Below are 22927 nucleotides of genomic sequence, written 5' to 3' on the forward strand. Positions count from 1 at the left end.
GGATGGATGGATGGGTGTATCAAACTGGTCGCCCTTCGCATTAATCAGTACCCAAGAAGTAGCTCTTGGTTTCAAAAAGGTTGGTGACCCCTGGTCTATGTTAATAGAATGTCCATATATGTACAAATATACGTTGTTTAAGGATGTTAAAAAACTCGTTCCTCTATGTACAGGACTGTCTCAGAAAATTAGAATATTGTGATAAAGTCCTTTATTTTCTGTAATGCAACTAAAAACATGAACATTTCATACATTCTGGATTCATCATTACACATCAACTGAAATATTGCAAGCCTTTTTTTACTTATTTTAATATTGCTGATAATAGCATACAGCTTTAGAAAACTTAAAAAAATATTTAAAAAAAAGATTTACACCAGCAAAACACTATCAAACATTTGAAAATGTCAATTAATGCACTCAGTACTTGGTTGGGAATCTTTCTGCACGGATTACTGCATCAATTGATTGATTGATTGATTGATACTTTTACTAGTAGATTGCACAGTTCTGTACATATTCCGTACAATTGACCACTAAATGGTAACACCCAAATAAGTTTTTCAACTTGTCTAAGTCGGGGTCCACGTTAATCACTTCATGGTAGTGGGCGTGGCATGGAGACAATCAGCCTGTGGCATTGCTGAGGTGTTATGGACGCCCAGGATGCTTCAATAGCGGCCTTAAGCTCATTTGCATTATTGGGTCTGGTGTCTTTCAGCTTCTTCTTCATAATACCCCAAAAATTCTCCATGGGGTTCAGGTCAGGGGAGTTGGCAGGCTGATCGAGAACAGTAATGCCATGGTCAGTACACCATAGAGATGCGCGGATAAGCAATTATATCATCCGCAACCGCGTCACCAAAATCGTCATCCGCCCGCCGTCCACCCAAACCAACATTTTATCAGAACCGCAACCTCCCGCTGACATACATCAGAGGTCGGCCGCCTTTACCGCTCACAGAGCTATTTAACCCCGTTTCACAGAATAATGAAGACAATGGGAGCCGCTAACGTTCTCGCGAGTATCCAATGGCGTTCATCCTGATGACAACAATATGGGCGTGCTGTGAAGCCATTGCTTTTGACACCTTCAACAACATGTACAAACCTTTTTGTTAGTCCGGCAACATGTGTGCAGCTTCCGCAATCACACGTACAAGAGTGAAAGGCATACTGAAAGGCATATCACAACCATCAGTGTACAGAGTACACTGATGGTTGTGATATAAACAACTTTAACACTTACTAATATGCGCCACACTGTGAAGCCACACCAAACAAGATTTACAAACACATTTCGGGAGAACATCCTCACAGTAACACAACATAAACGCAACACAACAAATACCCATAATCCTTTGTATCCGTGACACTTCCTGAATATATATTTACACCCCCGCCCACCTTACCGACGCCCTAATACTTATTAACTGGGTGACTGCCGGCAGTCATTCTAGAGAATATTAGCGTCTCCTGTTATCTTCTTCGCTTTGTGACACGGGTCTTAAATGGCTCTTTGAATGGTAAAGGATACTGGTCCCAAAACCATGTATATCAAATATTTCCGGATGGTTCAACCGCCACCCCTCACCCCCCGAATCTAATTAAAATAAATTTTTTCGTCATGTCACCCGCCGACCCGCGGTTTAGCCGCGGATGAGACCGCAAACCGCGCATCTCTAGTACACCAGTTACTGGTGCTTTTGGCACTTTGGGCAGGTGCCAGATCATGCTGGAAAATTAAATCATCATCAAGTACTAAGTGCATTAATTAACAATTTCAAAAGTTTGATTTTGTTTTGCTGTTACAAATCTTTTTTTTTACTTGGTCTGCGGAAATATTCAAATTTTTTGCGATAGGATGTTTGAGTTTTCGTAAGCTGTATGCCATAATCAAATATTAAAATAATAGAAGGCCTGCAATATTTCAGTTGATGTGTAATGAATCCAGAATGTGACATTTTCATGTTTAGTTGCATTACATAAAATAAAGGACAATATTCTAATTTCCTGAGACAGTCCTGTATGTATTGTATTAAGTATTTTTTTTTTCATCAAGGAAAAAATCACTTGTGGCAGTAATAAGATAAAGGTTTGGTCAACAAAATCAAAAGGTATATATTACACCAATATAAACACAGTAGGAGACAAATATTTTAGAAATATTGACAATAATCTAATTTGGCTTTTGCTTCCATTGTAAACATTCCACAAGATGGTAGCATTTCGCCATGCTTTGACAATGACGTCACATCGTCTGCTTTAGCTTACTAGCCCCCTTAATAGAATAGAATAGAAAGTACTTTATTGATCCCTGGGGGAAATCCAGCACTACAGTTCGCTCACAATAGACAATAATAATAATAATAAAAAATAATATAATTTATATCATATATATATATAATATATGAAGGATATAAATATGTTCTACATATATTCTACATTTAAGTACAATTTAACAGCTGTAACTCATTTCTATTGACACGTTATTACAGATATCCAACTTTCAAACTGTAAAATTTAGACAATTATTTTCTAATTTAGTGTTTCCTTATAAATGAAATCTTTACTCAATTTCACATTTTTTTCTGGAACAGAAGCAAAAAATGTATACAAATGACCTGAAACCTCCCCAGTCTCAAAGGGCCAATGAAGTACATTAAAAAAAAAAAAAATCAGGAGTTGAGCCCTCTAAATAACTTTTAAGATGCAGTACATTTATTTTATGAATGTATGTACAGTAAAGCTCTGTGCAATGATGTACATTATTGGCTTTTCCTTAACTTTCCAAACGTGCCTAAGTTATCTGAAATTGATAATGTTTTTAGGATTTTAGAGGAAAACAATATGAATGTTTAAAGCACAATAATTGTCATTGGTATTTTTTTAAATTCACAAATTTAGATAATAGAAAACAAAAAACCTTCCACAAAGAATCCTGTCATCTTCTCTCAGCTATATATTGCACAAAGGACTGGGGAATTATTTACAAAACAATCACAAAACATCCATATTACAAAAGAGAGTAAAAAAGACAATAAAATGGATTATGGAGACCCAACAAATGATTCATAAAGTCAGACATTTTCAAATTGTATGAAAGACAACTGTTCAAAGATGTATAAAGTAAACAAAAATATGCTTACGGGAGTGGTCCAGAAATGTCTCAGATGTGAACCAGTACATATGAACTAAAAGGGACTTAAGTGTAACCAAAAGCTAATGTATAGAGAAATTCAAAATATATGTATATCTGGAATCATGTACAAATAGAAATGAAAATATGTTACACTTCATTGTTTGAAAAAATATATATAGTATATAAAATTATGTGTAAGGAAAAAGTGAATTATGACAATGTATATACACATAAAATGTTTGTGTGTAAAATATGTCTTGTACTGTTTGTTTTTTTTGTTTGTATGTTTTTTTTATTTTAATTAAATCAATGGAGCTCTGGCCGCAAGGTTGTTGGTGCCTGTTGTGGCGGTAATCCCAGAACCGGTTGGTGGACACCAGCAGTGAGGGATGCCGTCAAGCTGAAGGAGTGCTATCGGGTTCTTTTGGCTCATAGGACTCCGGAGGCAGTGGACGGGTACCGACGGGCCAAGCGGTGTGCAGCTTTAGCGGACGCGGAGGCAAAAACTCGGACATGGGAAGAGTTCGGGGAAGCCATGGAAAACGACTTCCGGACGGCTTCGAAGCGATTCTGGACCACCATACGCCGCCTCAGGAAGGGGAAGCAGTGCACTATCAACACCGTGTATGGTGCGGATGGTGTTCTGCTGACTTCGACTGCGGATGTTGTGGATCGGTGGAGGGAATACTTCGAATACCTCCTCAATCCCACCAACACGTCTTCCTTTGAGGAAGCAGTGCCTGGGGAATCTGTGGTGGACTCTCCTATTTCTGGGGCTGAGGTCGCTGAGGTAGTTAAACAGCTCCTCGGCGGAAAGGCCCCGGGGGTGGATGAGATCCGCCCGGAGTTCCTTAAGGCTCTGGATGCTGTGGGGCTGTCTTGGTTGACAAGACTCTGCAGCATCGCGTGGACATCGGGGGCGGTACCTCTGGATTGGCAGACCGGGGTGGTGGTCCCTGTCTTTTAAGAAGGGGGACCGGAGGGTGTGTTCCAACTATCGTGGGATCACACTCCTCAGCCTTCCCGGTAAGGTTTATTCAGGTGTATTGGAGAGGAGGCTACGCCGGATAGTCGAACCTCGGATTCAGGAGGAACAGTGTGGTTTTCGTCCTGGTCGTGGAACTGTGGACCAGCTCTATACTCTCGGCAGGGTTCTTGAGGGTGCATGGGAGTTTGCCCAACCAGTCTACATGTGCTTTGTGGACTTGGAGAAGGCATTCGACCGTGTCCCTCGGGAAGTCCTGTGGGGAGTGCTCAGAGAGTATGGGGTATCGGACTGTCTTATTGTGGCGGTCCGCTCCCTGTATGATCAGTGTCAGAGCTTGGTCCGCATTGCTGGCAGTAAGTCGGGCACGTTTCCAGTGAGGGTTGGACTCCGCCAAGGCTGTCCTTTGTCACCGATTCTGTTCATAACTTTTATGGACAGAATTTCTAGGCGCAGTCAAGGCGTTGAGGGGTTCCGGTTTGGTAACCGCAGGATTAGGTCTCTGCTTTTTGCAGATGATGTGGTCCTGATGGCTTCATCTGGCCAGGATCTTCAGCTCTCACTGGATCGGTTCGCAGCAGTGTGAAGTGACCGGAATGAGAATCAGCACCTCCAAGCCCGAGTCCATGGTTCTCGCCCGGAAAAGGGTGGAGTGCCATCTCCGGGTTGGGGAGGAGACCCTGCCCCAAGTGGAGGAGTTCAAGTACCTAGGAGTCTTGTTCACGAGTGGGGGAAGAGTGGATCGTGAGATCGACAGGCGGATCGGTGCGGCGTCTTCAGTAATGCGGATGTTGTATCAATCCGTTGTGGTGAAGAAGGAGCTGAGCCGGAAGACAAAGCTCTCAATTTACCGGTCGATCTACGTTCCCATCCTCACCTATGGTCATGAGCTTTGGGTCATGACCGAAAGGATAAGATCACGGGTACAAGCGGCCGAAATGAGTTTCCTCCGCCGTGTGGCGGGGCTCTCCTTTAGAGATGTGAATTATATTTATATAGCGCTTTTCTCAAGTGACTCAAAGCGCTTTACATAGTGAAACCCAATATCTAAGTTACATTTAAACCAGTGTGGGTGGCACTGGGAGCAGGTGGGTAAAGTGTCTTGCCCAAGGACACAACGGCAGTAACTAGGATGGCACAAGCGGGAATCGAACCTGCAACCCTCAAGTTGCTGGCACGGCCACTCTACCAACCGAGCTATGCCGCCCAGATAGGGTGAGAAGCTCTACCATCCGGGAGGAACTCAAAGTAAAGCCGCTGCTCCTTCACATCAAGAGGAGCCAGATGAGGTGGTTCGGGCATCTGGTCAGGATGCCACCCGAACGCCTCCCTAGGTGTTTAGGGCACGTCCAGCTGGTAGGAGGCCACGGGGAAGACCCAGGACACGTTGGGAAGACTATGTCTCCCGGCTGGCCTGGGAACGCCTCGGGATCCCCCGGGAAGAGCTAAACGAAGTGGCTGGAGAGAGGGAAGTCTGGGCTTCCCTGCTTAGGCTGCTGCCCCCGCGACCCGACTTCGGATAAGCGGAAGATGATGGATGGATGGGATGGATAATATGCCACTGATGTTTTTTGAAAGTTGATTTTGAACGATTACGTTATATGAGCTCTGCCTGTTCCATGGGAGGAAGCCCAAATACTTGGAGGGAACCCACGCAGTCCCGGGGAGAACATGCAAACTCCACACAGAAAGATCCTGAGCCTGGGATTGAACCCAGGATTACTCAGGACCTTCGTATTGTGAGGCCCCTGTTCCACCGTGCTGCCCTATTTAAGCCTTGCTTGTTCAATATTCATTGCAAAACTTGTTTGGGTCCCTATTAAAAGGTTCATTTGTTCAACCTTGGCCCGCTGCTTTGTTCAATTTTAAATTTTGGCCCACTCTGTATTTGAGTTTGACACCCCTGGCGTACAGCATTTTCACCATGATTGCAGTACCATTTCTGGCCAGATTTTTACATATGGCTCCTTTATATAAAAGTACACAATGTTTCGTATTAGTACATGTACTTGACGAAACAAAAAGCCCTGATTTAGAATATCTAATCTATATATGGAGATGCATATTAAGATTGTGTGACACAACAATGGTGTCCCACATGTTACATGTGCGCATGTTGGAAAGTCAAAGTTAACAAAGTTTCAACAGTTTATTTCAAATCCTGCAGTTTCATTTGCTGCTGCTGTTCTCGCCAGCACACTTGTGTTTCTCACACTGTTTCTTGTAAGAGAATCTTTCACCACACACACTGCAACTCAACACTTTCTCACCCGTGTGTTTTCTCATGTGTACTATAAGGTTTACTCTGTCACAAAAGTTTCTATTGCAGATTGAACAGAAGTGTGAATTCTCCCCGGTGTGTATTTTAGTGTGTCTTTTCAGACATTGACTTTCTATAAAACTTTTACCACAGAATGAACAGGAAAAAGGTTTTACACCAGTGTGCGTTGCCAAATGTACTTTCAAACTGTTACTTTGTCCAAAACCTTTACCGCAGATTGAACAGGTAAAAGGTTTTTCTCCAGTGTGTATTCTCAAGTGTACCTTCAAATTTTGATGTTGTACAAAACCTTTACCACAGATCGAACAGATAAAAGGTTTTTCTCCGGTGTGTATTCTCATGTGCACTTTCAAACTTTGACTTTGTACAAAACCTTTACCACATACTGAGCAAGGAAAAGGGGTTTCTCCAGTGTGTCTTCTCATGTGTAATTTCAATCCGTGACTTGTCCCAAAACCTTTATCACAGATTGAACAGATGAAAGGGTTTTCTCCAGTGTGTGTTCTCATGTGTACTTTTAAAGTTTGACGTAGTACAAAACCTTTACCGCATTCTGAGCAAGAAAATGGTTTTTCTCCAGTGTGTCTTCTCATGTGTGTTTTCAGACGACAATGGTAATTAAAAGTTTTGCCACAGTGGGAACATTTGAAGTGTGTGTTGTCCGTGTGACATGTCTTATCTTCTTTAGAGTCTTCATCATCAGTGTCAGGAGAGTGTGAGGTTGTGTCCTCACTATCTGATAGTGGAGCTAAGAGCTTGTCTACTTGTGATCCTCCACAGTGGTCTCCATCAGCTTCTGTTGTCATGTGTTGTGTTGAGCTGCTGCTTGGAGGCTCCCCCCCTCCCCTCTCCTCACTTTGACCTTCGACCTCATCATCTTCACTCTTCACAATAACTCTAATCACCGGGAACTCCTCCAACCACTCAAGCTGCTCTCCTTCTTGACTGATGCTGTGTTCCTCCTCTTCCTCTTTAAGGCAGGAGCTTTGTGGCGCCCCCTCTTCCGCTTTAAAGTGGGGATTCAGTGGTTCTTTCTCGTTCCGTTTCATGTCGGAGGTCAGTGGATCTTTAACTTCCTTTTTAATGTGCGGGTTCTCTGGCACTTCTTCTTCTTTAAAGTAAGTGGGCTGTGGCTCCTCTGGCTGCATCCTGAAGCTGCACTCCTTTTCCTCAGGTAGAAGATTGTCTTCACAGACGTCTGCAGGGCACAAGAGGACAAACAGATGCTTTAGAATCGTCCAACTTTAAAGGGGAACATTATCACCAGACCTATGTAAGCATCAATATATACCTTGATGGTGCAGAAAAAAGACCATCTATTTTTTTTAACCGATTTCCGAACTCTAAATGGGTGAATTTTGGAGAATTAAACGCCTTTCTGTTTATCGCGCTGGAAGCAATGACGTCAGAATGTGACGTCGCCGAGGTAACACACCCACCCTTTTCATTTTCAACACATTGTAAACACCGGGTCTCAGCTCTGTTATTTTCCATTTTTTTTGACTATTTTTTGGAACCTTGGAGACATCATGCCTTGTCGGTGTGTTGTCGGAGGGTGTAACAACACTAACAGGGAGGGATTCAAGTTGCACCACTGGCAAGAAATCTACCCCCATTGAATGTGCTGGAGTTTCTCCACATTTTACCGGCGATGCTAAGGCAGACATGGCACAGAGATGTATGGATAACCTGCAGATGCATTTGCAACGATAGTCAACGAAATCACAAAGGTGAATTTTGCTGATGTTGACTGCCAGCTAATCGATGCTAACATGCTATTTACCTGCGGTGCTAAAGCAGACATGGAACAGAGATGTATGGATAACCTGCAGATGCATTTGCACCTATATTACATTTCCTTCCACCCACATTTAATGCGAAAAAAACACTTACCAATCGACGGATTTAAGTTGCTCCAGTGTCAAAAGATGCGAAAGTCCTGATCGTTTGGTCCGCACATTTTACCGGCGATACTAACGCAGCTATTCGGCCATGCTATGGCTATGAATAGCGTCAATAGCTATTCGCTCAATAGCTTCAGTTTCTTCTTCAATATTTTCATACTCCAACCATCTGTTTAAATGCGTGCGTAATCTGTTGAATCGCTTAAATTGCTGAAATCCGAGTTTGAATCCGAGCTAATGACACTATATCTTGCTGTGGTATTCCCATTGTTTGTTTACACTGGCAGCACTGTGTGACGTCACAGGAAAATGGCCAGTGTCTTCGCAGAGAGCGAAAATAAGGCACTTTAAAGCTTTATTTAGGGATATTCCGAGACTGGTAAAATTTTGAAAAAACCTTCAAAAAATACAACAAGCCACTGGGAACTGATTTTTATTGTTTTAACCCTTTTGAAATTGTGATAATGTTCCCCTTTAAGTAATATATCAACATATATATTGTTATTCCAGGATGTAGATATTGGTCAAATCGCCCATCCCTAGCCCAGGGGTGCCTGAAGCGGCAAAATTGGTTCACCGAGTCATTTTGTCTGTCACGTCAACATTTTTTTTTTTTTGTATTCTTAATTTGAGATTAGTGTACATGTTTACAATGTTGTAGTCTTGTTCTACATCATGTCATACCACGTGGTTGGTCTGCTTTTAACTAGGGGTTCAACAATAGAGTCAGCTAACCACACAATACACGATATTGGCTTTACAAAAACAAAAAAAAATCACCTCAACCACCTCTATTACACCCAGTATCTTTAAAGGGGAACATTATCACAATTTCAAAAGGGTTAAAAACAATAAAAATCAGTTCCCAGTGGCTCGTTGTATTTTTTGAAGTTTTTTTCAAAATGTTACCGGTCTCGGAATATCCCTAAATAAAGCTTTAAAGTGCCTTATTTTCGCTCTCTGCGAAGACACTGGCCATTTCCCTGTGATGTCACACAGTGCTGCCAATGTAAACAAACAATGGGAATACCACAGCAAGATATAGTGACATTAGCTCGGATTCAAACTTGGATTTCAGCGACTTAAGCGATTCAACAGATTACGCATGTATTGAAACAGATGGAGTATGAAAGTATTGAAGAAGAAACTGAAGCTATTGAGCGAATAGCCATTGACGCTATTCATAGCCATAGCATGGCCGAATAGCTGCGTTAGCATCGCCGGTAAAATGTGCGGACCAAACGATCAGGACTTTCGCATCTTTTGACACTGGAGCAACTTAAATCCGTCGATTGGAAAGTGGTTTTTTCGCATTAAATGTGGGTGGAAGGAAACGTAATATAGTTGCAAATGCATCTGCAGGTTATCCATACATCTCTGTGCCATGTCTGCTTTAGCACCGCCGGTAAATAGCATGTTAGCATCGATTAGCGTAGCATGTTAGCATCGATTAGCTGGCAGTCAACATCAACAAAACTCACCTTTGTGATTTCGTTGACTATCGTTGCAAATGCATTTGCAGGTTATTCATACATCTCTGTGCCATGTCTGCTTTAGTATCGCCGGTAAAATGTGGAGAAACTCCAGCACATTCAATGGGGGTCTGGCGGCAGACACTTTGGCATCTTCGGGCCAGTGGTGCAACTTGAATCCCTCCCTGTTAGTGTTGTTACACCCTCCGACAACACACCGACGAGGCATGATGTCTCCAAGGTTCCAAAAAATAGTCAAAAAAACAGAAAATAACAGAGCTGGGACCCGGTGTTTACAATGTGTTGAAAATGAAAATGGCGGGTGTGTTACCTCGGCGACGTCACATTCTGACGTCATTGCTTCCAGCGCGATGTACAGAAAGGTGTTTAATTCGCCAAAATTCACCCATTTAGAGTTCGGAAATCGGTTAAAAAAATATATGGTCTTTTTTCTGCACCATCAAGGTATATATTGACGCTTGCATAGGTCTGGTGATAATGTTCCCCTTTAAATAAACATCCAAAAATAACCGCTAACAATACATTTTCAATTTGTGACCTGAATATTTACCTATTAGCGATATTGTTATTATAAGCGCTAACCTTATGGAACAGCTTATGCTGCTGTATTCCACAAGATTTTGATTGATTGATAAGTTTGACGTCTTAAATAATTGAATCCATGTAATGCTTTAAAAAGGCAAATGGATGTCACAAAAAGCCAAAAGGCTGATGATATTTTTAAGAGCCATTTCCTTTGACACACTTTTGTTTTTCCCCTGACTTTATTAACTTTAAGAACCACTTCTTTCACATTTCTATGAAAGTAACAGCAATACAGCATTTTCTTCTCAATACTCACTCTCCCTTGTTTTTATGCTACGCTCTAGCTGCTTGACCATCGTGTGAATTAAGTCGCGAATAAGAAAAACGGACGTGACGTAATAAACAACACAGCTGTAATATGGTAAATGAGTTATCTTTTCTACCTTCAAGGTACTCAAAGTGCTTTAACACTATTTCCTAGGGGTGTAACGGAACACAAAAATTTCGGTTCGGTATACCTCGGTTTAGAGGTCACGCTTCGGTTCATTTTCAGTACAGTAAGAAAACAACATTTTGATGTTTTAGTTATTTATTTACCAAATTTGTAAACAATGTCTTGATCCTTTTAACATTAGGAAAACTATAATAATTCTGCCCACGTTAATCCACATTAAACTGCCTCAAGTTGTTGCTTTGATTAAATAAAATGACAAAACTTTTCTTCTACATATAAGAAGTGCAACATTAAACAGTTTCAAGTCAACTCATCATGCTTAATTTATTACAGCATTGGGGAAGCCTGTAGTTGATTTTTATTATGTAAATGTTATATTTTTATCAACATATGGTAGCAGGGAATCTGCCATTCAAACTAGGCTGCTGGATTACTAATGATTAGTGTAACTATACCTGAAAAAAATAGTACAATAGCAATAGGAGAGACTATTCATCGCCGAACACCATATTTTCAAGTATTTCTTTATAAACATGTATACACACATTATATATTTTAGGGATTTTACCATCTACGGTCTGTAAAGTCGTCAAAAGGTTCAGAGAATCTGGAGAAATCACTGCACGTGAGCGATGATATTCGGACCTTTGATCCCTCAGGCGGTACTGCACCAAAAACCGACATCCGTGTGTAAAGGATATCACCACATGGGCTCAGGAACACTTCATAAAACCACTGTCAGCAACTACAATTGGTTGCTACATCTGTAAGTGCAAGTTAAAACTCTGCTATGCAAAGCAAAAGCCGTTTATCAACAACACCAAGGAACACCGCTGGCTTCGCTGGGCCAGAGCTCATCTAAGATGGACTGATGCAAAGTGAAAAAGTGTTCTGTGGTCTGATGAGTCCACATTTCAAATTATATTTAAAAACTGTGGATGTGGTGTCCTCCGGAACAAAGAAGGAAATAACCATCCAGATTGTTATAGGCGCAAAGTTTAAAAGCCAGCATCTGTGATGGTATGGGGGTGCATTAGTGCCCAAGGCATGGGTAACTTACACTTCTGTGAAGGCACCATTAATGCTGAATGGTCTATACAGGTTTTGGAGCAACATATGTTGTCATCCAATAACTTTATCATGGACGCCCCTGCTTATTTCAGCAAGCCAATGCCAAGCCACTTGTTACAACAGCGTGGTTTCGTAGTAAAAGAGTGCGGGTACTTTCCTGGCCCGCCTGCAGTCCAGACCTGTCTCCCATTAAAAATTTGTGGCGCATTATGAAGCGTAAAATACGACAGCGGAGACCCCGGACTGTTGAACGACTGAAACTCTACATAAAACACGAATGAGAAAGAATTCCACTTTCAAAGCTTCAACAATTAAGTTTCCTCAGTTCCCAAAAGTTTATTGAGTGTTGTTAAAAGAAAAGGTGATGTAACACAGTGGTGAACATGCCCTTTCCCAACTACTTTGGCACATGTTGCAGCCATGAAATTCTAAGTTAATTATTATTTGCCAAAAAAAAAAAAAATAAGTTTATGAGTTTGAACATCAAATTTCTTGTCTTTGTAGTGCATTCAATTGAATATGGGTTCAAATGGATTTGCAAATCATTGTATTCCGTTTATATTTACATCTAACAATTTCCCAACTCATATGGAAACGGGGTTTGTGTGTATGTGTGTGTGTGTGTATATATATATATATATATATATATATAATACGTTCATGAATGAGTATATCCGTTCTCCTTTGAGCTGTCCTGGATGAACTGAAATTATTTTTTCCAATAATTTTGGAACTTGCAAGCGTACTTCTTACTCGTCGATGCCATGTCTCTTCTTTGTTTCTGTGCTCTGTCTCTGTTATGTTTTTGGACATTACTACTTGCCGTAGTTTTGAAGCAATGCATGATGGGAATCGGGATGTTGTGTGTCAGTGTATTAACGTGCCGGCTCGAATAAACACACGCTGAGGTATAACTCTGTGCCTGCCTACTTTATGGGTTATTGATAAACCTATGAATAATGGAGACATATATTATAATCTCCTTTTCAAGTAAGCGAGGACGCTAAAGGCAGTGCCTTTAAGGCACGTGCCCCCAATACTGTTGTCCGGGAGGACATCGGGAGAAATATGGGAGAATGGTTGCCCCGGGAGATTTTCGGGAGGGGCACTGAAATTCGGGAGTCTCCCGGGAAAATCAGGAGGGTTGGCAAGTATGGTCTTACATAGGGGTTATGAATGCTTCAAAAAACAGAAAAACAAAACAAAAAAAGTCAGTTGCCCTTCAAATTAGAAAATGGAACAAAACAATATCATGTATCAAAAACCGTATATACTGATACTAATGAAATGCCACATATAGGGCTGGGCGATATATCGCGGGTTTGTCTCTGAGCGATATAAAAAATGACTATCGTGATATTCTAGTATACTTTCTCACGCAGTTTCTTTTAGCTGAGGGCATTACACTACAGGCTCCTCCCACTCCTTCCTGTCTCTCCTTTTCACAGACAGCGAGCGCACCCTCTTACACAGAAATTGTGATAATGTTCCCCTTTAATAAATACAGTTTTGGTCAATTGACTTAGTTGTGATTTCCTTCTCTGCATGAAAGTTTAAAATTAGCATATATTATGTAGAATGTTTTAATGTAGACACATAGAATCATCATACTGCTGGGATTATATGCATCAAGTGTTCATTCAAGGCTAAGGCAAAATATGGAGATATATATCGTGTATCGCGATATGGCCTAAAAAATATCGAGATATTAAAACAAGGCCATATCGTCCAGCCCTAAAGACAAACCAAACTTCTTATACACAATATATTTAAGGATGAATTAGTAATACATTAGAAAGTGAGTAAACATGGGAGAGTAAGAAGTAAATAAACCTGTTCTGCGTAACTCAACGTGATGTTGATTCTTATATTACTAGCAGTTGATGTTGTCGCTCGTTCTCCTCTTGGACAAAGTTCTTCCCTGTCCTCTGCTCTCGTTCTTTCGCACATTTTCACACAATCACAACACTTTACACTCACATTAGTTCACTACTTAGCGAGGCGTTAACTAGTTCTGTCTTCGCCACCCGTATGTCCATCCATTCATTTTTCTACCGCTTATTCCCTTTTGGGGTCGCTGGCGCCTATCTCAGCTACAATGGGGCGGAAGGCGGCGTACACCCTGGACGAGTCGCCACTTCATCGCAGTGCACACGTATGTCGTAGAAGCTAACAAGCTAAGCTAGCTCGCTAGTTTAAGCTAAAGTAGCAAACACGAGAAGCGTCAAAGTGTACTCGGACTAAAGGAACCCGATATAAACAGTTATTAACGACGTTTCTTTTACTAAACTACATGTATGTGTAAATGTACACAGTAACTCAAATACACACCTATAATGGCCACGTTTAGGCCTTCGCCGTCAAACGCCATCTTGTTTTGTCTTCGTTGTTCTTCCTTGGATTTCCAGCAGACTAGTAGAGCATCTTAGTCCTCCACAGCTTCTTAACGGGACTTCTTCGTCCTGTCCTATGGTCCATACTACATTCTACACTACAGGAGGTCGCGCTATCAACCTTTCAGTTAGTAATGACTGAAACCCTGCCAGTAAAAGGAAGAAATGGAGCTGGTTGCTTGTTTCTCTCGCGAGATCTGACAACACTGCGCGTGAACAAGACAGACGGCCGAGGAAAAAGGAAGTTGGCGTTTAATGGAGAATACGTTTTCGCGGTTACGTAGTTCAGTGGTTCTCAACCCCTGGTGCTACTTAAGGGGTACGTGAGATTTTTGTAAAATATTCTAAAAATAGCAACAATTCAAAAATCCTTTTTAAATATCCATCCATCTTCTTCCGCTTATCCGAGGTCGGGGTTGCGGGGGCAGCAGCCTAAGCAGGGAAGCCCAGACTTCCCTTTATAAATATATTTATTGAATAATAATAATCATAATAATGGCGTCACTATAGACAGCGATTTTAAACTAGACAAGTCAATGGCGTTTTAAAATCGTGTTTTTATCACATTCGTCTTTTAGTAAAGGTTAAACCGTTTTTATCTTTTAACCTTTTTGAACAAGTCGTGCATGCTTTTATTTCAAGTGGCCTGGACTACTGCAATGCACTTTAAGCTGGCATTAGCCAAAAAGCTCTCTCCCGGTTGCAGTTAGTCCAGAACGCGGCAGCAGGACTTTTAAGAGGGGCCAGGAAACGCCAGCATATAACCCCAATTCTTCAGAGTTTGCACTGGCTCCCTGTTCATTTTAGAATTGATTTTAAAACATTCCTGTTTGTTTTTAAATCTTTACATGGACTGGCACCTCAATATATCTCGGACCTCATCCAAATTTACATTCCTGCGCCCGCTCTGAGGTCCGAGAGCCAGTTCCAGCTCGTGGTGCCCAAGACCAGACTTAAGACCAGGGGAGACAGGGCCTTCTCTGTGGTCGGCCCTAAGCTCTGGAACACTCTGCCGCTCCATTTTCAAACTGCTTCCACAGTGGAGTGTTTTAAGTCTCGTCTTAAGACCCACTTTTATTCTTTGGCTTTTAACACTACGTGAGTTGTGTGGTCCTCTGTTCTCTGTTGTCCTCTGTGTTTTTTATACACTTTTATTTCTATTTTACTGTTTTAATTTATTTTACCCTTTAAAATAGTTTTTAATCATATTTGTTTTTATATTGTTTTTATTGGTTTTGTATTTATTTATTTTTTGTTTTTATTCAGTCATTGGTGGAGCATAATATATATATATATATTTTTTATTTTATTTTATTTTATTTATTTATTTATTTTACACTTTATTGTTTTTAACATGGCTGTGCAGCACTTTGGAAAAGTTATTGTTGTTTAAATGTGCTATATAAATAAAGTGGATTGGATTGGATTGGATAATACTTCAACAAAATATGAATGTAAGTTCATACACTCTGAAAAAAAATACAACAATGCAATATTCAGTGTTGACAACTAGATTTTTTGTGGCCATGTTCCATAAATATTGATCGTAAAGATTTTTTTTTGTGTGTGTGAAGAAAGGTTTGGAATTAAGTTCATGAATCCAGATGGATCTCTATTACAATTTCCAAAGAGGGTACTTTAAAGGCCTACTGAAAGCCACTACTAGCCACCACGCAGTCTGATAGTTTATATATCAATGATGAAATATTAACATTGCAACACATGCCAATACGGCCTTTTTAGTTTACTAAATTGCAATTTTAAGTTTCCCGCGAGTTTCGCCTTTAAAACGTCGTGTAATGATGACGTGTACGCAAGACGTCAGAGGTTTTTAGGAAGTATGAGCGCTGCACACACACACAGCTAAAAGTCGTCTGCTTTAACGGCATAATTACACAGTATTTTGGAGATCTGTGTTGCTGAATCTTTTGCAATTTGTTCAATTAATATTGGAGAAGTCACAGTAGAAACATGGAGTTGGAAAGCTTTAGCCTTTAGCCACACAAACACACGGTGATTCCTTGTTTAAAATTCCTGGAGGTGAAACTTTACTATGGATCACAGCGCAGTCAAGTGAACATGAAACACGACGGAATGTCAACCAGCAGGTTTCGGTGAGAAAATTGTGGTTAAAAAGTCTATTCTTACCGGAAAAAAGCTGAGCTTGTGCCGTCCATAGCTGCCGTCGACTCCCCTGAGACTCTGGCGTCAAGACACCTGTGGAGACACACTTCCGACTATCAGGTACTATTTAACTCACTAAAACACTAGCAACACAATAGAAAGATAAGGGATTTCCCAGAATTACCCTACCAAATGTGTCTAAAAACGTCAGAATCCGTCCTGATGCAATCGCATTTTTTTTTGTTTTTTTATTCTAGTCCGTTGCTGTCAATATCCTCAAACACAAATCTTTCATCCTTTCTGAAATTAATGGGGAAATTGTTGTTTTCTCGGTCCGAATAGAACTTTTTGTTGGAGGCTCCCATTAACAACAATGTGAATATGTGAGGAGCCATCATGTGACGTCATCGTCTGCGACTTCCGGTAAAGGCAGGGCTTTAGTCTTAGCACCGAAAGTTGCGAACTTTATCGTGGATGTTCTCTACTAAATCCTTTCAGCAAAAATATGGCAATATCGCGAAATGATCAAGTATGAAACATAGAATGGACCTGCTATCCCCGTTTAAATAAGAAAATCTCATTTCAGTAGGCCTTTAAGTTGATGATTACTTCTATGTGTAGAAATCTTTATTTATAATTGAATCACTTGTTTATTTTTCAACAAGTTTTTAGTTATTTGTATATCTTTCTTTCCAAATAGTTCAAGAAAGACCACTACAAATGAGCAATATTTTGCACTGTTATACAATTTGATAAATCAGAAACTGATGACATAGTGCTGTATTTTACTTCATCTCTTTTTTTCCAACCAAAAATGCTTTGCTCTGATTAGGGGGTACTTGAGTTAAAAAAATGTTCACAGGGGGTACATCACTGACAAAAGGTTGAGAACCACTGATGTAGTTCATTAAAGGGGGCAATATGTGTTCCCCTATGTCACAGTGTAGAAAACAGACGTTCATTATGTTTGATTAAATTATGAATGAAGTGTTACCATATCTGAGTTATTGTGCAGAAATATGTGGGGAAATAACTACAAATGTGCGCTACATTAGTTAACTGTGTTACAAAAAAGATCAATTACAAAAATACATAATGTTGGATATAGAGAACATAAAAACTATTGAGTCAAAAATATTAAAGCTCGATGATTTGGTAAAATTGTAAGCAGCTAAAATGATGTACAAAGCAAATTACCGTATTTCCCTGAATTGCCGCCGGGCGCAAATTAATTTAAAACCTCTTCTCACTCCGGCGCTTACCAAAGGCATTCGGTAAAAGTAAGCATGCGCTAATTATTTTAAAACCTTTTCTCACTCCGGCACTTACCAAAGGCATGCAGTAAAAATGTGAGTGTGATGTAAGCTTGGACCTTAAATCCTATTGAATAGCTCTTAATCTTCTTCCCTTTATGTGATTTCAAATTACCGGTATTGAAATCAGCCTCCTCCATTTAAAAAATGATGACAAAGTGTCACTCGTGACGTCACAAGTTTGACCAGGCTGTAACACTAAGCACGCACTAATTATTTTTCGAAGCGAGTTTGACCCATGGACGACGTACTGGCTGTCCAGAGTCGGGACCCAGGATGGACCGCTCGTCCAGAGTCGGGACCCAAGATGGACCGCTTGCCTGTGTATCGGCTTGGGACATCCCTGCGTTGCTGATCCGCCTCCGCTTGAGATGGTTTCCTGCTGGCTCCGCTGTGAACGGGACTCTCGCTGCTGTGTTGGATCCGCTTTGGACTGGACTCTCGCAGCTGTGTTGGATCCATTATGGATTGAACTTTAACAGTATCATGTTAGACCCGCTCGACATCCATTGCTTTCCTCCTCTCCAAGGTTCTCATAGTCGTCATTTTCACCGACGTCCCAATGGGTGTGAGTTTTCCTTGCCCTTATGTGGGCTTACAGAGGATGTCATAGTGATTTGTGTTGTGGTTTGTGCAGCCCTTTGAGACACTAGTGATTTAGGGCTATATAAGTAAACGTTGATTGATAATTCAAGGCAGGCGCTTACTATATGCCCTGCGGTAATTCAAGGAAATACGGTATAACCTGCTACCAAAGAATGTACAACAATTCTTCTCAACTAAAGAGGAGAAATATAACCTTAGAGGAAAATCTAACTTAAAACATTTGTATGCACGTACAACACTTAAAACCTTTAGCATATCAGTATGTGGAATTGAATGATGGAACGTATTAAGTAAAGAAGTTAAATATTGTACTGATATGATCCACTTTAAGAGGCTGTTCAAATTAATAGTGCTTACAAAGTAGAAAGAAGAAGAATGAGAAACACTTTCAAACTTATTGAAAATAAGATATTCTTCATCTCAGTATGTTAATAATGCCTGAATTAATTAATTACATTTTACAAAACTGTTGTAATACTCATTCACGGATGTCATTTTGCTATTTTGCTGTAAACAAGGTCAGTGAATTGTTATGTTTGCTACTGGGGAAGGAGACGGCACAGCGAAGGAATGTCAAGTTCAACGGGTTTATTTGAAGACTTGATGATTACGTGGAGTGTGTATGCTACTATGTGTTTGCATGGAGGACTATGTGTGGAATTTATCATATGTAGATACCGTAAGGTTTGTTGAGGTGCGTGTTGGTTGAAAAGGGTGTCCAAATCCGAGAGGGAACAAGCCAGAGGGAGTCCAAAGTCCATAAACGAGGTCGGGGGATCCAGGAAGACAAAGTGAGGCGGCATAGCTCGGTTGGTAGAGTGGCCGTGCCAGAGACTTGAGCGTTGCAGGTTCGATTCCCGCTTGTGCCATCCTAGTTACTGTTGTTGTGTCCTTGGGCAAGACACTTTACCCACCTGCTCCCAGTGCCACCCACACTGGTTTGAATGTAACTTAGATATTGGGCGTCACTATGTAAAGCGCTTTGAGTCACTTGAGAAAAGCGCTATATAAATATAATTCACAATTCACAAAAAAAGTGAGGCCAGAAGGTAAGCAGAGGTGGTGACACAAACACTGTGAAAGAGCAGGAGAAACAGGATCAGGAAAAACACAAGGAAGTAGTCACTAGCAAGATCAGGAGGAAGTCAACGACACGCCGCTTACGAAGGTAGTTTACGTTCCGACATCGAGGAGTCAGCGTCGGCCATCTTTATACTGCCCTCCTTCATTGGCATCAGGTGTGGCCTGCCGTCGGCTGCAGCGGAGAGTGGGCGTGGTCCGCTTGATGAGTGTGTGGGAGTCTCTGGTGTTTGCAGTGGATCTTCTGCATGCACCCACTTTTACAGTGAGTTCACTATAAAAGTGGGTGACATTGTTATCACCAGGAAGGATGAGATCACCTACCTAGGTTCCATTCTAGAGGATAATCTTTCCTGTGATAAAATGGCAACCAAGGTGATCAAAAAGGTCAACCAAAGAACGAGATTCCTCTACAGAATCTCCTCACTGGTCAACAAAAGCACCTTGAGGATTCTAGCGGGAACTCTCATTCAACCCTTCTTCGATTACGCTTGCACCTCCTGGTACCCCAGCACCTCCAAAACCCTCAAATCTAGACTCCAAACATCCCAGAATAAGCTAATCCGGTTACTTTTAGACATCCACCCCAGATCACACCTCAATCCAACCCACTTCTCCAAAGTGGGCTGGCTCAGGGTGGAGGACAGAGTAAAACAACTTGCACTGAGCCTAGTCTATAAAATCCGCTACACCTCCTTGATACCGAAGTACATGTCGAACTACTTCCTTAACGTAAATGACCGCCATAACCACAACACCAGGGGGAGCTCCACAAACCACGTTAAACCCAGATTTCGATCTAACAAAGGTCTTAACTCATTCTCTTTCTATGCCACATCAATGTGGAATGCACTCCCAACAGGTATAAAAGTAAGTGCATCTCTATATTCCTTCAAAACCGCTCTAAAACAACACCTCCAGGCAACTTCAACACTTTACTAATACCCTCCTCCATTCACATCCCATCTCCCCGGATTATAAACAACTCAAATGTACTTCTAATGTATATACTTGTTCTTATGCTATGTGAACTCACTATGTTCTCTGCTGGCTGTACATATCCTACTAAATAAGACCTACACTGTTTCAATGTCCACATTTCTCTGTTGATGCAATTGTTGATGACTGAAGTACTGATATCAACCAAAGCTCCTCATCCCACCCCCCGGATTGTAAATAATGTAAATAATTCAATGTATATACTATGATGATTAACTTGTGTGATGACTGTATTATGTTGATAGTATATATTTGTACCATGAATTGATTAACGTGGACCCCGACTTAAACAAGTTGAAAAACTTATTCGGGTGTTACCATTTAGTGGTCAATTGTACGGAATATGTACTGTACTGTGCAATCTACTAATAAAAGTATCAATCAATCAATCAATCACTTGCAGCAGCAGGAAGCACAGTGTGTGTGCGTGACACAACATGAATGAATGTATATATTTGTGAACGCTCTGACGTGGGAAATGGGGAGGATTACATAAGCTGTGCTTCTTCCTACTCCTTTTCGGACATGATGTAATGTGAAATGATATGAAATTGCCTGATGTATAATGTTGCAGGTATGACATGTTCAAAATAAATTAAGAAAGATAGAAAGAAGTGTTGCAACAGCGCCTGTTGCTGGCGGGAAGTGGTATGTACTGCGGGAAGTGCTCACAACTGTGAAGCCAAGCTTCCAAGTGGTGAGACGTTTTTTGTACTATCCGGGATTGTTTACTAATTGGTGAATATTGACTGTTTATATTTTGATTAGTAATTTGTAACGTACACGTAAAAAGGTTCGCTAATTAGTATTGACCAAAACTGTGATATTTTGAAGACAATAACACACTTTTACTGTGTAAACTAATTGGTGATTGTTGATGTGTTATTTAGAGCAGTGGTTCTCAAGCTTTTTTCAGTGATGTACCCCCTGTGAACATTTTTTTAATTCAAGTACCCCCTAATCAGAGCAAAGCATTTTTGGTTGAAAAAAAAAAGAGATAAAGAAGTAAAATACAGCACTATGTCATCAGTTTCTGATTTATTAAATTGTATAACAGTGCAAAAATATTGCTCATTTGTAGTGGTCTTTCTTGAACTATGTGGAAAAAAAGACATAAAAATAACTAAAAACTTGTTGAAAAATAAACAAGTGATTCATTTATAAATAAACATTTCTACACATAGAAGTAATCATCAACTTCATTCTAAACATTTCTTCACAAAAAAAAAAAAAATCTTTAATATTTATGGAACATGGCCAGAAAAAAATCCAGCTGTCAACACTGAATATTGCATTGTTACATTTCTTCTCACAGTTTATGAACTTACATTCATATTTTGTTGAAGTATTATTCAATAAATATATTTATAAAGGATTTTTGAATTGTTGCTATTTTTAGAATCCATCCATGTGCGCGTGACGTCACCGGTGTGAGGGCTCCTCACATTGTTTATAATCATAGCCTCAAGCAGCAAGAGCTATTCAGACCGAGAAAGCGACGATTTCCCCATTAATTTGAGCGAGGATGCAAGATTTGTGGATAAGGAAAGTTAGAGTGAAGCATAAAAAAAAAAGAAAATGCGACGGCTCCGGGCGGCAGCAGTGTGAGCGTTTCAGATGTAATTAGACACATTTACTAGGATAATCCTGGAAGATCCCTTAACTGCTTATTGTTTTAATAGTGTTTTAGTGAGATTGTAAAGTCATACCTCAAAGTCGGAGAGCTGTGGTGAACGCCAGTGTCTTTGATGGAAGCCATGGAGGAACCAAGCTCACAGCTGCCTTTTTTGACAGCTGCTGCAGGAGGAGGTCCAGTAATCCACTGATGTCTCCGGTGAGAGCCGACCTAATATCACAATTTTCCCATCCAAAAACATGCTTTTTGACGTGGAGAAACATGTTTGCTTGACCGCTCCGTGTTAAAGCTTCACAACAAACAAAGAAACACCGGCTGTGTCTCGGTTGCTAAAGGCAGCTGCAATCCACCACTTTCCACCGATAGCATTCTTATTTAGAGTCTCCATTATTAATTGAACAAATTGCAAAAGATTCAGCAACACAGATGTCCAAAATACAGTGTAATTATGCGATGAAAGAGACGACTTTTAGCTGTAAGTAGTGCTGAGCTAATATGTCCCTTCCAACCAATAATGTCACAAGCACGTTTTTAACAAGAAATTCCGCGGGAAATTTAAGATTGTAATTTAGTAAACTAAAAAGGCCGTATTGGCATGTGTTGCAATGTTAATATTTCATCATCGATATTCAAACTATCAGACTGCGTGGTCGGTAGTAGTGGCTTTCAGTAGGCTTTTAAATAGCATAACCACCACCCCAGTCTGCCAGTCCACATGCACCGTCCAGGACAACCCCACAACATCCAAAGCCTTAAAAAACCCCGGGCGGATCTCATCCACTCCCCAACAAGCAGTTCCCTTTTTGAGTTGATATACCAAGGTATCACAGTTTGAACAATGTTTCTGTTCATTGTGGTAAATGATGGCAAAAGTGGTGCAACAGCGCCTGTTACTGGTGAAAAGTGGCATGTATTAATTGG

The 22927-nt window shown here is 40.7% G+C and overlaps 2 protein-coding genes across 5 annotated transcripts in view; one reads left to right on the forward strand and one right to left on the reverse strand.

The window, feature by feature from the left end:
* The window catches only part of LOC133544984 (gastrula zinc finger protein XlCGF57.1-like), a 202805-nt gene that overhangs the window by 42595 nt on the left and 137283 nt on the right, over positions 1–22927 (forward strand). The window lies entirely within an intron of this gene.
* On the reverse strand, positions 6264–14482 carry LOC133544999 (zinc finger protein OZF-like). The gene is made up of 2 exons (XM_061890275.1): positions 14187–14482; positions 6264–7606 (listed from the first exon to the last, which is right to left on the reverse strand). Exons 1-2 carry the CDS (start codon positions 14224–14226, stop codon positions 6297–6299), a joined length of 1350 nt encoding a protein of 449 aa, XP_061746259.1. The 5' UTR covers positions 14227–14482; the 3' UTR covers positions 6264–6296.

Source organism: Nerophis ophidion, linkage group LG28 (genome assembly GCF_033978795.1).
Source record: "Nerophis ophidion isolate RoL-2023_Sa linkage group LG28, RoL_Noph_v1.0, whole genome shotgun sequence".
Taxonomy (NCBI): domain Eukaryota; kingdom Metazoa; phylum Chordata; class Actinopteri; order Syngnathiformes; family Syngnathidae; genus Nerophis; species Nerophis ophidion.

What these genes read in the sequence shown, in the direction of transcription:
- LOC133544999 (XM_061890275.1), bottom strand. Translation starts at nt 14,226, where the DNA reads ATGGCGTTTGACGGCGAAGGCCTAAACGTGGCCATTATAG. An exon ending in CCTAAACGTGGCCATTATAG is followed by an intron (nt 7,607 to 14,186) that starts GTGTGTATTTGA and finishes TGTGCCCTGCAG; the next exon opens with ACGTCTGTGAAGACAATCTT.